The sequence below is a fragment of the Mustela nivalis genome, assembly GCF_964662115.1.
Source record: "Mustela nivalis genome assembly, chromosome: 2".
Taxonomy (NCBI): Eukaryota; Metazoa; Chordata; class Mammalia; order Carnivora; family Mustelidae; genus Mustela; species Mustela nivalis.
Genome location: NC_139021.1, coordinates 148,252,851 through 148,267,078, shown reverse-complemented (window position 1 = coordinate 148,267,078; position 14,228 = coordinate 148,252,851). Strand labels below are relative to the sequence as shown.

The 14,228-nt window shown below is 45.2% G+C and overlaps 1 protein-coding gene across 9 annotated transcripts in view; it reads right to left on the bottom strand.

The window, feature by feature from the left end:
* The window catches only part of MARCHF8 (membrane associated ring-CH-type finger 8), a 129,003-nt gene that overhangs the window by 9,282 nt on the left and 105,493 nt on the right, over positions 1-14,228 (bottom strand). For all 9 annotated transcript variants that reach the window (XM_082718825.1, XM_082718821.1, XM_082718822.1 and 6 more), the window contains one exon: positions 13,587-13,637. In XM_082718825.1, the coding sequence (XP_082574951.1) occupies positions 13,587-13,637 (51 nt within the window). The remainder of the gene's footprint in view (positions 1-13,586; positions 13,638-14,228) is intronic.

The window sequence follows — 14,228 nt, the reverse complement described above, 5'->3', positions numbered from 1 at the left end:
TTTAAGGTCCTGATGTGCGGAGGGGAGACAAATCAAACAGGACTCTTTTGTTCTGTGTGGGTTAAAGCGTAGCCAAGAACTATCTGAGACTCTAAAGCGGCAACACCAACCTCCTGCAGATTCAGTGATCCTTATTTACTGAGCATCTAAATTTAATTAGTTCATACATAGTCAAGATATCAAGTACTAGACAGGGGGGCGATGTCTGGCTGGCTCAGTCGGAAGAGCGTGCAACTCTTGATCTCAGGGTCGGGTCCTCTAAGTTCAAGCCCCACACCGGAAGCCTACAAGAAGCAAAGAAAGAAGGAAGGAAGGAAGGGGAAGGGAAGGGAAAGGAGGAAGGAAGAAAGGAGGAAACCAAGTACGAGACGGTATGTGCAAATGCAAAAGAAATATGAGGGGCCATCCCTGCCAGCGCTTACCTTCCCCACCTGGCACTCTTTAACCTGGTTCCGGGGGTAATCCTAATCAGGGTGGCTGATTACTACTACTACTCACCTCACACTGGGTCCAGGAAACCTTGCTACCCACCGGATCTCTTTACACAGAAGGGAAACTAGTTGATCACAGGGCCATCAATCCGTAACTCAACCGGGGGCCCAGGATGGGGGTGAGCACAGAAGGTTCCCCAGAGTTCTAATCATGGGATTGGGAGTTAAGAAAAAGAACCAAGAAAATTTAAATTTGAAAGAATGTGTCACGACCTAGAGCAAGGGCCCTGAGGGTTGATAAACAAGCCAAAATGAGAAAGGAGCTCTAGGAGGGTGAAGGAGCACCACAGTGGAAAGAAACAGGAAGAGTGTACCTGAGCCTCCCTCTGCAGACTCCTTGCTAATAAGCCTTCTCTAGACGCACATTCCTGAGTTCCCACGGCCCTCGGAGCACCCTGTGCATTCACATAAATGCATTCCTCCCTCCTAACACAGTCAGCCTATCTGCCCCATACAACGTGAACAGCCGCATGAAATCAGTACTAAGAGCAAGCCCACATTACCTCCCTACCTTCCCCACCCTACCTTCCCCAGGCCTCCCCAAGTGGCCTTCGGCCTTTCTCCTTCATTCGAGGGAGCCCCACAATTCCCCCGCTGAGGAAAACACCCCAGTCTCACTAAGCGCCATCCCCCAGGGCCACACCCTCATCCTGGCACTGAAGCTACAGGACCCCTGCCATGGACCAGCCACCAAGCCAGCGGCACCACTGTCCAGAAGCTCTCTCCATCGGCCCTCCCCAGTAAATGCACCCACGTCGGGAGAGCCAGGCCTGGCAGTCAGATTGAGGGCTTCAGTGGACCACTCTTGACGTTCCCCAGCAGAAGAACTAAACATCACTTTAAATCCAGCTCAACCTGAAACTTGGCCCAAGAAGTTACATGATATCACACTGCATGTGTGTGCTAAAACCATGCAGTAGTATTCAACTAGCACAGCTGCTGATTCACCAAAGAACCTACATGTTCTAACTGAATGTGGAAAATATTCAGTGTCCTGGGAGGAGGCAGGTCTCAGATGGGAAGCTGAAATCAAAAGAAAATGGCTTCTCACTTCTGTCCTGAGTTCAAGTGACCCAGGTCAAAAAGGGAAGTCTGGGGTTGTGAGAGCATCATCACGGGCCCCAAAACAAGGGAGTGCTTGGAGGCAGGAGGGAAGAGCCTCAGGGCAGAACAAAGCCTGCACTGAGGAAGCAGGGAGATCATCCACACCCACAGCAGGAGCTGGGATGGATCACTTCCCCATAGATTCCATGTCTCGGGCGGACCCCTGGGAACCCGCACAGTCACCTGTGTACTTGCAGCAAAGCATCATGCCTGTGAATTGGTGGCAGCAGTCCTAATCCTAAGTCCATGATCTGCTTATTCAGGAAAAAGGAATAGTCTCAGCATCCTCTCTCTGTGTCCCTGCCCTCATTTCATGCTATCTAATCCCACAAAAATACCACGAGACACCTTCAACAGGTAATGTCCAAGCCTCAACAAGCCTCCCAGTTATAGAGAAAAATTTTCTCTTCTCATTAGATCACGAGGTTTCAAGAAAATTTTAAAAATCTATTTTCTGTTGTTTGATATAAACACAAACCAACAAGGGCACCTGGGTGTCTCAGTAAAGCATCTGCCTTCAGCTCAGGTCATGATCCCAGGGTCCTGGGATCAAATTCCACATGGGGCTCCCTGCTTAGCAGGGAGTCTGCATCTCCTTCTACCCCTCCCCCCCACTCATATCTCTCTCTCCCATTATCTCAATAAATGAAATCTTTATAAATAAATAAATGCAGACAGACAGACACACAAACCAAGAAATTTCTTATCCTGGCAGACTCCTTCTCCAATAAGAATGAGAAAACAAGCAAGATTTGTGGGGCCATCACAGATCTCATAAGAGGCTCCTGCTGTTTCCAGTTAAAGAGGAGCCCATGTTGAAGTTCAGGACCAGTCTACATGTCAAATGATCACCAAAGCACAGCATGAACAATTTTAAAGAGCTTAACTTGCTGCTGGTACCAAGTTGAGTAAAATCTATCAACCTACCGATGAGGATTTAAAAGACTGGATTGATCGTTAACAGCAAGAACAAAATGTAGCCTAGATATACAGTTCAAATACAGTGCCAGGGTCCAACTGGGGAGGTCAAGATAGGTCAGGGAACACTAGGCCCCTCTCAGAGGCCTGAAGCACTAAACAGCTCTCCGCTCATCCTGAGGAGAGCAGCCGGGTGGCATGGGGGAGGCTATGAGTCAGCAGGTAGTTGCCTTAAGCAGTCTGCCTTAAGGGAAAAGGAGAGAACCCTCTCTCTTCTACAAGATCAGACCACACAGGAATGTTGCCGATAAAAGTAAGTGTAAATGTTCATAATGAGAACATTCCCATGTGTTGAAAGAACTAAAGCCCTGTGTTCCAGAAGCTCTTTGTTGGTTCTCAAACAAGAGATTTTCTGGTCCTGTAAAGGAATGTAAAGCAATCTCAATACAAAAAAATTTTCGTAAAAATCCCCTCTTCTTAAGATGTCGTAATCAATTATGCAAACAAACCTCTGGATTGCATCTAGGCCTAAACCCAGTTGATTGTATTTCTTAGGAATGACAATTTTAGACAATCATCAGTACTCAAGTCACTTGAGGGTCGTCCTTCCTATCAGACTCGTTGTTTTAAATTCTTTTACTAATGCTGCCAAAAACAACCAAAGGAAAACTTTCCATATAGCTTTAGTAGAAGCTGGCATTTCCTTTTGCGAGAGCTTGCTGCCACAGAACGGGCTATCATGACAGACTCATGAAGTAATTTCTCCGTTCATGCCGGGAACTTAACAATTTCACATCAGAGGGACTTTCTCACTGCAGGACACCAGCCGGACCTTCCCCAGCTCTCTTCTTGCATCATGTCCTTTCCCTGCTCCTTCCAGTAGGTTACTTCCCAACCTCCCTCTCTCTACCAACCGTTCCCTCCTTCTCTGCTGTAAACCCTCAGTGGGTCTTCTTTTCCTTTACTGACAAAGCTACTTTTAAACATCTGGGGCTCAGGCCCCCAACAAAAGTGAATTCACCCATCTGATTTACATCAACAGGTATCGGGGCCACAAGAAATGGTCTGGTTGGGTTCATTTGCTTTTAAGCCAGGTGCAGTTTGAAAAACGACTGGATAAGGAGGGTAGGAGATAAGTGGGGCTCCTGTTTACAAGTAACCTCAAACTCAACAGAAAAAATGGGAAAGGAAAAGGATTTCCCAATTTAGATGGCTCTCCAAACATAAGATGCTTAGCCTCTCTTACAATGAGAACTACAAATTAAAACTACAATGAGATATACCATCAGCAACAACAAGAAAAAAGCCTGTTTTTTTCTTTTTATATCACCTGATACCTGTGTTGGCAAAATGTGGGAAAACATCCATCCTTCTACACTACTGGTGTGAAAGCAAACTGCTCAATTCCATAAGATGGCAATCTGGCAATTACTAAACTACAAATGCACATTCACTTTGCCCTGGCAACTCTTCTTTCAGAATTCATCCTCACACATATGCACAAACAGGTTTGCTCAGAAAGCACTGTTTGGGGGAGCAATCGCCTGGCATAACCCCAGTGCCCGTGGGCCCAGAGCTGACTGAGTCAATACACTGAGAGAAAGGAACACGAGGTGGTCATACAGCGAAGCAGTATGTTCTGCCCAGTGCTGGCGACACAGAGGGACAGGCAGAGGGGACAGCCATGCCCTGGGTGCTGGCCCATGCAAACTACTCATCAACAGAAGGGTGCACACTGCAAGGCTCCTAACAGCGGTTTCCTCTGAAACGTGGAAGGAGACCAGGGCCCCTGGGCATGAGGAACAAGGACTTCAGTGGAGATCCTTCCCAACCATTACACCCTTTTTACCATGAACACATATTTCCTAACCACAAATTCATTATTTAAATAACATGTGATCAAAAGTTTAAGAAGTAAAATAAAACTACAGAAGCATAGCCAACTGTACTGATTTTCCAACTCTGGAAAAGCCAGTGAACAAACTGAGTTAGTGAGTCATGAGCTACATTTTTAAAAAATGAAATAAAATAGAAGATGTCAGAATGCATCTGACATCCTAAGGATTAAGTCTCCTGGAGGAATTTGTTTTTCTTTCAGTTGTGTTTCTGAGTAAACGGAGTTTCAATGTAAAAAATGTTTTGTACCAACAATCATGGTCAAAATAATTTGGAAGTCACTACACTATTCTATTTCTACAAATACAAAACACCAAAAGAAGAAGAAGAAGAAGATGGCACAGTCTAGAGAGCAGGCGGCACCGCCGGCAGAGGTTTCAGAGGTGGGAGCTCTGGCTGTGCCCGAGAGGGAAGGCCTTTCCTCCACAAGGACAGCGTTTCCACCCAGATGACATTTCTAACGCTGGCTAACAAAGTGCCACCCACTTAGTGGCTTAAAACCACACCAACATTGAATCAGACACATAGTGTGATGGGGTCCTCTGCTCAGGGTCTCCCTCCGTTCTGGAGGCTCTGGGGAAGAACACACTTCCACATTCATTCAGCTCGGCGGCAGGACGTGGTTCCCTGCAGGACGTCAGTCCGGAGCCACCTGCCTTCCCCATGGATCCCTCCTCATTCACAGGTCCTCTCTTACTTCTGGTCTCTCATGTCCTTTTCTAACAGCAGCCAGAGAAAGTGCTCTGCTTTTAAGAGCTCAAGGGATTCCATTCATTACAACACAATATCCTGGGAATGACGCCTCGTCACATACAGGCGTCACATAGGAACAGGGTCTGGGTGTCGGGGTGGGGCAGTTTAGAAGCAGTGCTTACGGGGCTACCTGACACTCGCTCACTGCTCAGTACTTCCTAAACACTGCTGCCTTCCTCACGCCCTCCCAAACTGGGAGATAATCATCTGGTCCTTATTGCCAGCTCAGCAGGCCTGCCTTCATATAAATAGAGCCAAATAAAGTCTAACTTGGTGTTTAGACACTGCAATACAGACTGCTGACTGCATTTCAGCAAACTTGCCGCTTAGTACAGAAGTTGCTCTGTGAAAACAAATGCTTCCTTATAAACAGAGCCCCTGGTTTCTATAAATACCCAGTTGTATTCAACTTCGAAAATGAGCTACAATTGAAGGAGAGGCCAGTTCTATGGCTGCTCTGATAAACACATGTTGACTCTTGATGAAGGGCTGTGCCAAGAACAAGCTTTCACAATGGCAGTTAATTAAAACTGACCATTAAGAAAGTAAATATAGAATATATACAATATAGGATTCATGGAGGAGAGTGTACAATAAAACTACTGAATCCTCAAATGAGTTCCATTATAAATGACTCTCCTTATTGCCTAGCAAGTAGTGCTAACATTGAACTCTGTTCTATGGTGGCCTTTTAGAGACACAATCACAGGAATAATAATACATCCCCAGCACAACGAGGGCCACATATCACAGCACTGTTAGAGGCAAAGCAACAACTGAAGGGACTTTCTCATGGCTCATCTTCCAAAGTAGGCTTTCAGCTATTGCTGGGAACATTACAATTATAGCTGGTTTTCAATAAATTACATTGAAGGCAATGATTTCTGAGCAAAGATAGCTTCACATTCCCAGAAAATACAAGTGTAACCATAAAAAGATCCAAAATCATGGTGGTGGGTCACCCAGCACTGCACACCCCCTCGCTCTTCCTAGGGATGCTCCGTGCCCCATCCAGTAGGACCAGCCGCTCCTTAGATTTCTCTTCAAAAGGGGCTTTTCACTGTCCTTGTAACCCCATTCTTTTCTTTCACAGCACTTGTGAAGGTTTACCAAAAGATCTTTCTGGAATAATATGCTGACTCAGAAGTCATGGTTTAGCCTAGCATAGTGCCTGGCACACAGTAGGTGTTCAAGAACACTTCTGAATGAATTAAACAAGTACACTCTGAAGTGACTGCCTGTTCATAGGTGTAAAACAGGTTCTCAAACATGTGGGTCTCATGAGGGACCCCTTTATGCTATCAAAAATCACTGAGTCTCCCAAAGAGCTTGTGTTTATGAGGGTTACATCAATCAATCTTTACTCTATCAGAAAACATTAAAACAAAAGGGGCTCCTGGGTGCTAAGTCAGTAAGTGTCCAACTCTTGATTTCAGCTCAAGTCATGACCTCCGGGTCGTGAGCCTGAGCCCCAAGTGTGGCTCCTTCCTGGGCATGGAGCCTGATTCAGAGTCACTCTTTCCTCTCTTTCTGCCCCTCCCTCTCCTCTCTCTTTCTAAAAAGAAAAGAGAACTTTAAAACTCAAGGCCACCAGCACATGTCCCACTAGTGCCAGAGAGAAGATGCCGTCTCACAGGCTACACAGCCCCGGGCAGCTCCTCTGTACACTCATGAGAGACTAAGAGCGAAAAAGGCAATTAAATAATATGCAGTTATGACACTGGTTTTAACCTTGCCCCTTCTCCCTGAGAAGATGCAGAACCAAGTGTTGAAAACCGCTCGTCTAAAGCTTTAGCCAAAAATGAAACTGCAAGCAGTCAGAAGGAAAAAAAATACATGAAAATATGGTCAATCTCTACAAAAGGTGAGCCACACAGCAAAACAGTGCCCGTGGCCCTCCGTCGGCATCCCAAGTGAGACCACATCGTGCTGGTGAGGCCACTCAGCTCCTCCACGTCACTTCCCTGTTCCTGCCACAGCAAAGTATGTATCTCATCCTTAGGACTGATGTTTTCTTCAATACAAATTAAGAAAGGTATAGTTTGGCCTATACTTAATCTGTAAGTCTGAGCAACCTAAGTCTGTCACTCATCAGCTCTGTCTTTAGAAACAGAGAAGCAGACACTGGTCTTGACAAAAATACCACAGCCCATGACCTCCCTCCTAAGGCTGCATTTACATCTACACATGACATTCTACTATAACTCATTCCTATCTAACAGCAGCGATAACAAGAAAATATTCAAGACATCTGGGAAAGCCAATGCTTTCACTCAGATCTGCTTGCCAAACAATAGAACAGCGGTAATTTTAGGTGCTCTTTCAACAGGTCTGGTTGGACTTGTCCCCAGGAATATCTGATTAACCAGAGACACATAAGGCTCATGGTATCTGAATAAAATTATGCAGGAGCTCTACTCTAAAATATTCTACTAGGTACCAGCCTTTAGCAAATGTTAGAGCCTAGAAGGACTAACTGCCTGAGTGCAGAAAAGATAGGACCCATGCTCCAGTTTTCATGATGTATGTCTAGCTCACCTCACCACTACCATCTCCTTTTATGTGCTACCAACCATGAATTTGCTCGAAAAAAATGGTGTCACCTGGACCAAGTCCAATTCTCAGGGTCAAATGAGAATGCTTCCCTCATGATAAACTAATGCCATGTCTATGTGCTACGAGAGGTTGGAGGAAAGTCTCTAGTCCGGCCCCTACAATGAGCCAAGCCTAAGCAAAATCCTGGTGCCTGAAAGAACTCCAGTGGGACTGAGTGAGTTCAAGCATTTCCAGGGAATTCCAACCTTCCTCTGAAGAATTTTAAGCCGAAGTACGGTTGTCCTCACTGGAATGCCCCCAGCCAACACGGTCAGCAGGCACCGTGCAACTGGGCAGTTAGGACAGTCTTCACTCCCGGTATACAGCTGCCTTTCATTTCTACCTATTGTTTTGGATTTCTCAAAGTTGTCACCACAACCAGTTTTCTACAGTTTAATCCCACCCTGGCTGGCTCCTTTTCACGTTTTACGGTTTTACATCCTGCTTTAAGGAGCCCCTCCTCAGCCACACCTTTCCCAAGCAGCCCTTCTAAACTCCATTCCTTTCTTTCCCTACCTCAGCCCCTGTCTTTTACCTTCATAATAATTCTCTCCAGCTTTCCGCATTTTCTGGAGGTCTGCTTACTCATCTCCTCTGGCTGGTTCAGAGTTCGGAGCACAATGGTTGGCATAGAGTTAAGTTGTGAGACCAAATCTGACCTCACATAATCCTCAATACATGCTGCACTGGGCCCCCTCGTCTTGTCTATGTTACAGATGATGATACTTCACACCGGGGTGATGAGAGAGGCTTTAGGTGAGAGGCAACTGTGGTATGTTCCCCTGGACAGGGAAGCATATCACCTCAATCTGATGTGGCAGGCCTGCCACAAGCAGTCATCTGAGGCCACCCTGAGGCTCTGCTCAGTACCTCACTGCACTCCCTCCACCAGCTCAAGCTCCAAATGACCCTGGGAGTGATGGCCACTGAAGCCACACACCACACTCCTGCAGCAGAGAGACCCCATTGAGCCCTCCCCTCTCTCTACCACACAGCCTCCCAAATCCCCTTGTCTGTCAGTTCACAAAGGGCAGAATCAGGAACAGTGGTGGGTGACAGGGCAGGTGTTTAGGTGACATACTGAAGAACACATTTTTTAATATCTTTGTTTTAATTTCACATCAGAAAACTAGCAAATCAAAAATGTGATTTCAGATACCACAGAGGGATAAAAATTCTCACAGCAAACAAGTTTAATTAGAGTAAGTCAGTTAAAAGAAAACAATGAAGCAAACACAGCAGCACAGGTAGTGCGTGGGGTGAGGGTGGGGTGTAGACGGCTCCTGCCTGGGGAACACTGCTGAACCACATAATCAAGGTCCCGTCGGCAATGCAAAGGTCACGGCCAGGCTGCATGGAGAGCTGCATTCAAGTGCCCCCCTTCCACAAGCATGCCTCCAGTGGGACTCATCACACCTCAACTTTTCTAGGCACTGAGTCAACAGAACATATCTTTTCCCAGGGGGCAATTCTGCTGCTTCTTCAAAAAAATAATTAACAGGGGCACCTGAGTGGCTCAGTGGGTTAAAGCCTCTATCTTCAGCTCGGCTCATGATCCCAGGGTCCTGGGATCAAGCCCCACATCAGGCTCTCAGTGGTGAGCCTGCTTTCTATCCGCCCTGCCCACCACCTGCCTCTCTGCCTACTTGTGATCTCTGTCAAATAAATAAATAAATATATCTTTTTAAATAAATAAATAAAGGCTTGGCCGCATATTGCTACAGTATCATTACAAACTACAGTAAGTGATTCAAATGGATGAGTGTGCATGGGGCTGGGACCGGATCACCTCAGATCTGGCACATGAAGGTAGAGAGTTTGAATCTTATTCTAAATGCAGTAAGAACCCACTGAAGGCTTATATGAGAACCAGTGGGATTCTGTTTACCTGGTTGCTGGGGTGGAGGCTGATTTGGAAGGTTGCAAGAATGTAGGCAGATTCTTAGAAAGCTACTGCGGTAGTCCAGGGAACTTGGGCCTGGGATGTAGCGGTGACAATGGACAGAGCAGGGGGCTAGATGTCAAGGGTCTATCACAGCACTATGCACACATTCATCCAACAAACATGTACTGAGCTGCTCCCAAGCTACTGTCTATCCTTGGCTCTGAAGATTTATGGGTAAACAAAACACAATCTTAGCGTCATGGAACTTACTTGTGGGGCAAAGGGGCAAAAGAAAAAAATCAATAAAAACTCAGGGAATGATAGGTGTTCTCTTGAAAATAAAATTGGAAAAGGTACCTAGGGGACCACTTAAGTGATTAGGATGGGCCACTAGGAGGAAGTGACCAATTTCATGAAAACTTGCACTTGTAACAGAGCCTCAATAAGTGATACCCACTTAACATCATTACCATTTATACAAAACAAAGTACACGGTGTAGACTTTGCAGTCAAAACTGCTTGAAAGTCCCAATATTCTTCCTTAAATTAATTAGTTCTCTAAGAGGATCACACCTGGATGCCCATTTTAAAGCCAGAGGAGCCATCTAGCAGCCTCTCACACAGCCCATCTAATCTGCCTGTTTCCTTCTTTGAAAGGGGTGTATCGTTTCTGAGGCTTTAGCAAAACATGGGGAGCCTCCAACAAACACTGAATGAGACACCCCATCACTCTGTAACAAGATCTAGCTGGAACACTAGGAGAGAGATGGAAGGTTTATTTTCACCTGTGCTCAACCTCTAACTTCAGGTACCTTCAGTTACCAGTAAGCGGTACACCATGGCAGCATCATGCACACAGCAGATGACTGACTAACACGGACACCAGCCAGCACTGAACTTGGCCAGAGGCTGAGTCAGCGAGAGACAATGGAGATTTCAGGTTGCATAAGCCATGTCTGTGTTCTAACCTTTTTTTCTATCTTCTATATCAAGGGTATGAGGCATCGCCCTAAGTATGTCTGCTATATTGAAAATAGAGTTTTATGTGGCCTAAAGTGGCCTCAGACAACAGGCTCATTTTATAAATATTGCAAGAAAGAACTGCATTCTCAAAAACAAAGTTCTCTTTCACAGCAGTCCTGCCCACCTCCCAGCCCCATGTAACTGGTTCGTCGTGCTTAACGACTCCACATTATACAACTTTCTTATTTCAGAGGGGTACATTTTGCAACGAAATTTCATGCTGATAGTTCACTGGGAAGTAATGTGTGCACAACACACCACTCCTGAGATTTCCCTCTGACGCCAGCTCAGTGTGCAGGAACTCCTGCTTTGAAAATGGAAGGGGCCCACAGCTTCTTGGCCCTACTCTGTGGCAGAAAGCTGTAACCCCGTTTCTAAAACAAAGTGTGGAGCTAAAATTGCTTTTTAAGAAAACCCCAATCCTGCCCATAGGAAAGTGCTACGTCAGTGCCCATGTTTGTTTCCTTCATCATTTTATGCCTGTACCCAGCTTAGTGCCTGGCATAAAGAACACATAATAAAAATGTATGCAAGAAGGAAGAAAGAAAAGACCAGAGTTTTTATTAGATTTAATCTCCACCCCAGTTGGTATTTATTTTAAAGTACGTAGTCCTGCCTTTGATCAGTAATAAAATAGTAACAGCTATCATCAAGGACCAGCATGCCCTAATCCACCTAAGATCACCAGGGTTCAACAAAGGTTGACTACAGTGAGTTCACTGATTCACTGCAATGAGGGAGCTGCCCTAGGTTCCTTGCAAACATTATCCCCAAGACTCACAGCAACACTGAAAGTTGTATTATTTCCTGATTTTACTCATCAGGAAATTAAAATTCAAGGAAGTATCTTTCCTCACAGTCTCATGGCTAGTAAATTCCTGTCCATCAAACTCACAGAGTTTGGGTGAAAACTATCACAGAGCAACTCAGAATATCACAACCCAGTCTGCACCAAGCTCATAAGATGTTCCTAAAGACCATGTAAGCCAGTGGTTTACAATGTTTTGTTTTGGTTTGGTTTTTTAACTGCAGGAGGAAACTTCCCTCCAAATAAAAGCTTACTAAAACCATAAATAGACATATATTTGAGGCACAGGATGTTGCCGTCTTTCAGAACTGCCCTAGCCATTGGGGCAAGGCAATGAGTGCTAATATATACTTTTAAAATGTTTAATTCAACGTAACCAGACAGGCCATCTGGATCTACATCTTCTCACTCTTCTCGATTCTCAAATGTTGGACAGCTCCTTCAAAGGGGGTAGGACAAAACTGGGCATTCAACGCAGACAGCAAAGACCTACCACTGCATAGTTCCATTAACTCCCAAGGTCCCAGGTGAACAAACAGCAAAAGAAAAGAAATGGAGGTTGGAAGAAGAGGGATTATTTGTTGAAAGGTATTTATTTGAGATGGCCAAGGCCTATGCCTTGAAACATTGTTCTGTGGGTAGGAGGAGGAGGAGAGGTCAAGTCAGGAATGTACCAAGGAGCACTCTAAAAGACCTTTGGTATCATACTGAGCACAATCGACTTTTCTTTCTTTTTTTTTTTTTTAACTTTTAATTTTTTATTTTTTATAAACATATATTTTTATCCCCAGGGGTACAGGTCTGTGAATCACCAGGTTTACACACTTCACAGCACTCACCAAAGCACATACCCTCCCCAATGTCCATAATCCCACCCCCTTCGACTTTTCTTTTTACACAAAACTAAGCGGATGGATGATATGGTGAGATCTGAAATATGTCTAAGAACAGACTGATCATCTCAAAGGATTTGCTAGATTCTACTTCTCAGTTAAAAAAAAAAAAATAGGGTGCCACAATCAAAGTATCTGTATAGTTTTTAAATTAAAATGGCATATAACATGGGTATTTATTTCTGAGTACTCAGGAGGTCCGAGACAGCAGGTCAGGTTTCATCACACTGTTCAGACCTTCCTGTCAGGATCTGTGTCGGTGTCTGGCTGACTGACACAAACATGAGGAGAAGGCCCATCTCTGCAAGGAACCTACACAGACACACTGCATGGATGACACTGGCCGGAGCCCGTGTCTGGGCTGGGAACTGAGCAGTGCCTACAAACAAGTTTGCCTGCTGGCTCCTGGGTCACCCGTAGCAGCTAATATGCTCCTGACAGGCTAGTCAAGTGACTACACCACAGGTGTGTCAGGTGCTTTCGGATGGCCAAGTTTCCTAGCCACTTCAGCGGCAGGCAGCTCTGTGATCCAGTTCTGGCGGGTGAAATGTAAGCAGAAGTCAGGCAGCTGGGTGGGGCGTCTGGGAAAGCTTCTGGCCTTCCTGCTGAAAAGGGTTGCTCTCAGCTGACAAACCCCTCCATCCTTCATCATTCTTCTTAGTCCAACCAAGGCCACGGCCATGATACCTGGAGTTCCAACTCCCGTCTTGAGATAATGAGGTATTAAAGCAGGAGGATGACAGTGTGCTAAGGAAAGTGGCAGAGGGAGGACAGAAAATGCCCGGGTCCCTGACAACACCTGGGAGCAACTGCATGAGCCTTGACCCACCTACCTCCAAACACACTTCGTCATCAGGACCACATAAACCCATAGTTACTGAGGGCACCCGAGTTGGCTTTTTGTTACTGTCAGTCAAATGCACTCCTGAGGGGACAGATTCTCTGGTGACTCCCTGACATCTTTTTTAACCTGAGAGTAAATGACTTCCACTGGAAGAAATACAGGGTTTTCTCCTATTAGTCACTAACTTTAACACACATTTGGAACTGCCTCGCTAGAAAAAAGTAACAGCCATATACCTCACTGTATGGTCCTAAAGAAGATTAAAGAAATGTGTTGATAACTTCGCAATACTGAAAAGTAAAGAGTACAAACACCTGCAAGATAGAAGAAACCAAACCCCAAACTACAAAAATAACATATTTCATTGGCACTCTACCTTAGAAATGTTACTTGAATGACTCATGGAATGTCCCAAAGTCTTCTCATTCTGCAAGAAAATGAAACAGGTGTTAAGCATCAAGAAAATGAAACAGGCAATTAAAATGTGCAGAAAATAAGTAATTTACTCCTAACAATCCTCCTGACAATCATTTCCTCAACTAAATGTGCTAAGCACAAACTATTATGTACTAGCAAAAATGAATGAAACAGTAGTCCTTGCCTTAAAGGAACTTAAGAACAGGAATTTAGAATTAACTAAAAATAAAAGAGAAGTGTCTTAAGACACATTCAAATGGAGGTTCAGAGGCAAGAAACTGAAGGTTGTTTTATCTGATGTTGCCAATACTGTGAGGAGCCACTGTAGGATCAGGAAGAAAGTGGGATAACTGACCCCACCCAGGTCATTTGGCTGTCCAAGTGGTGGGTACTCAACAGGGACATCGCACACCTCACATCTGTTCCCTTAAGCCTGTTTCTCCTCCTGGATTAGAAAAACCTGAGAGTCATGCTAGACTCCTCCACCTTTAGTAACAAAGTCTTGTATCAAAATCTTCCTGTTTAAGGTGTTGGCAAGGACGCAGAGAAAGGGGAATCCTCCTACACTGTTGGTGGGAGGCAAGCTGGTGCAGCCACTCTG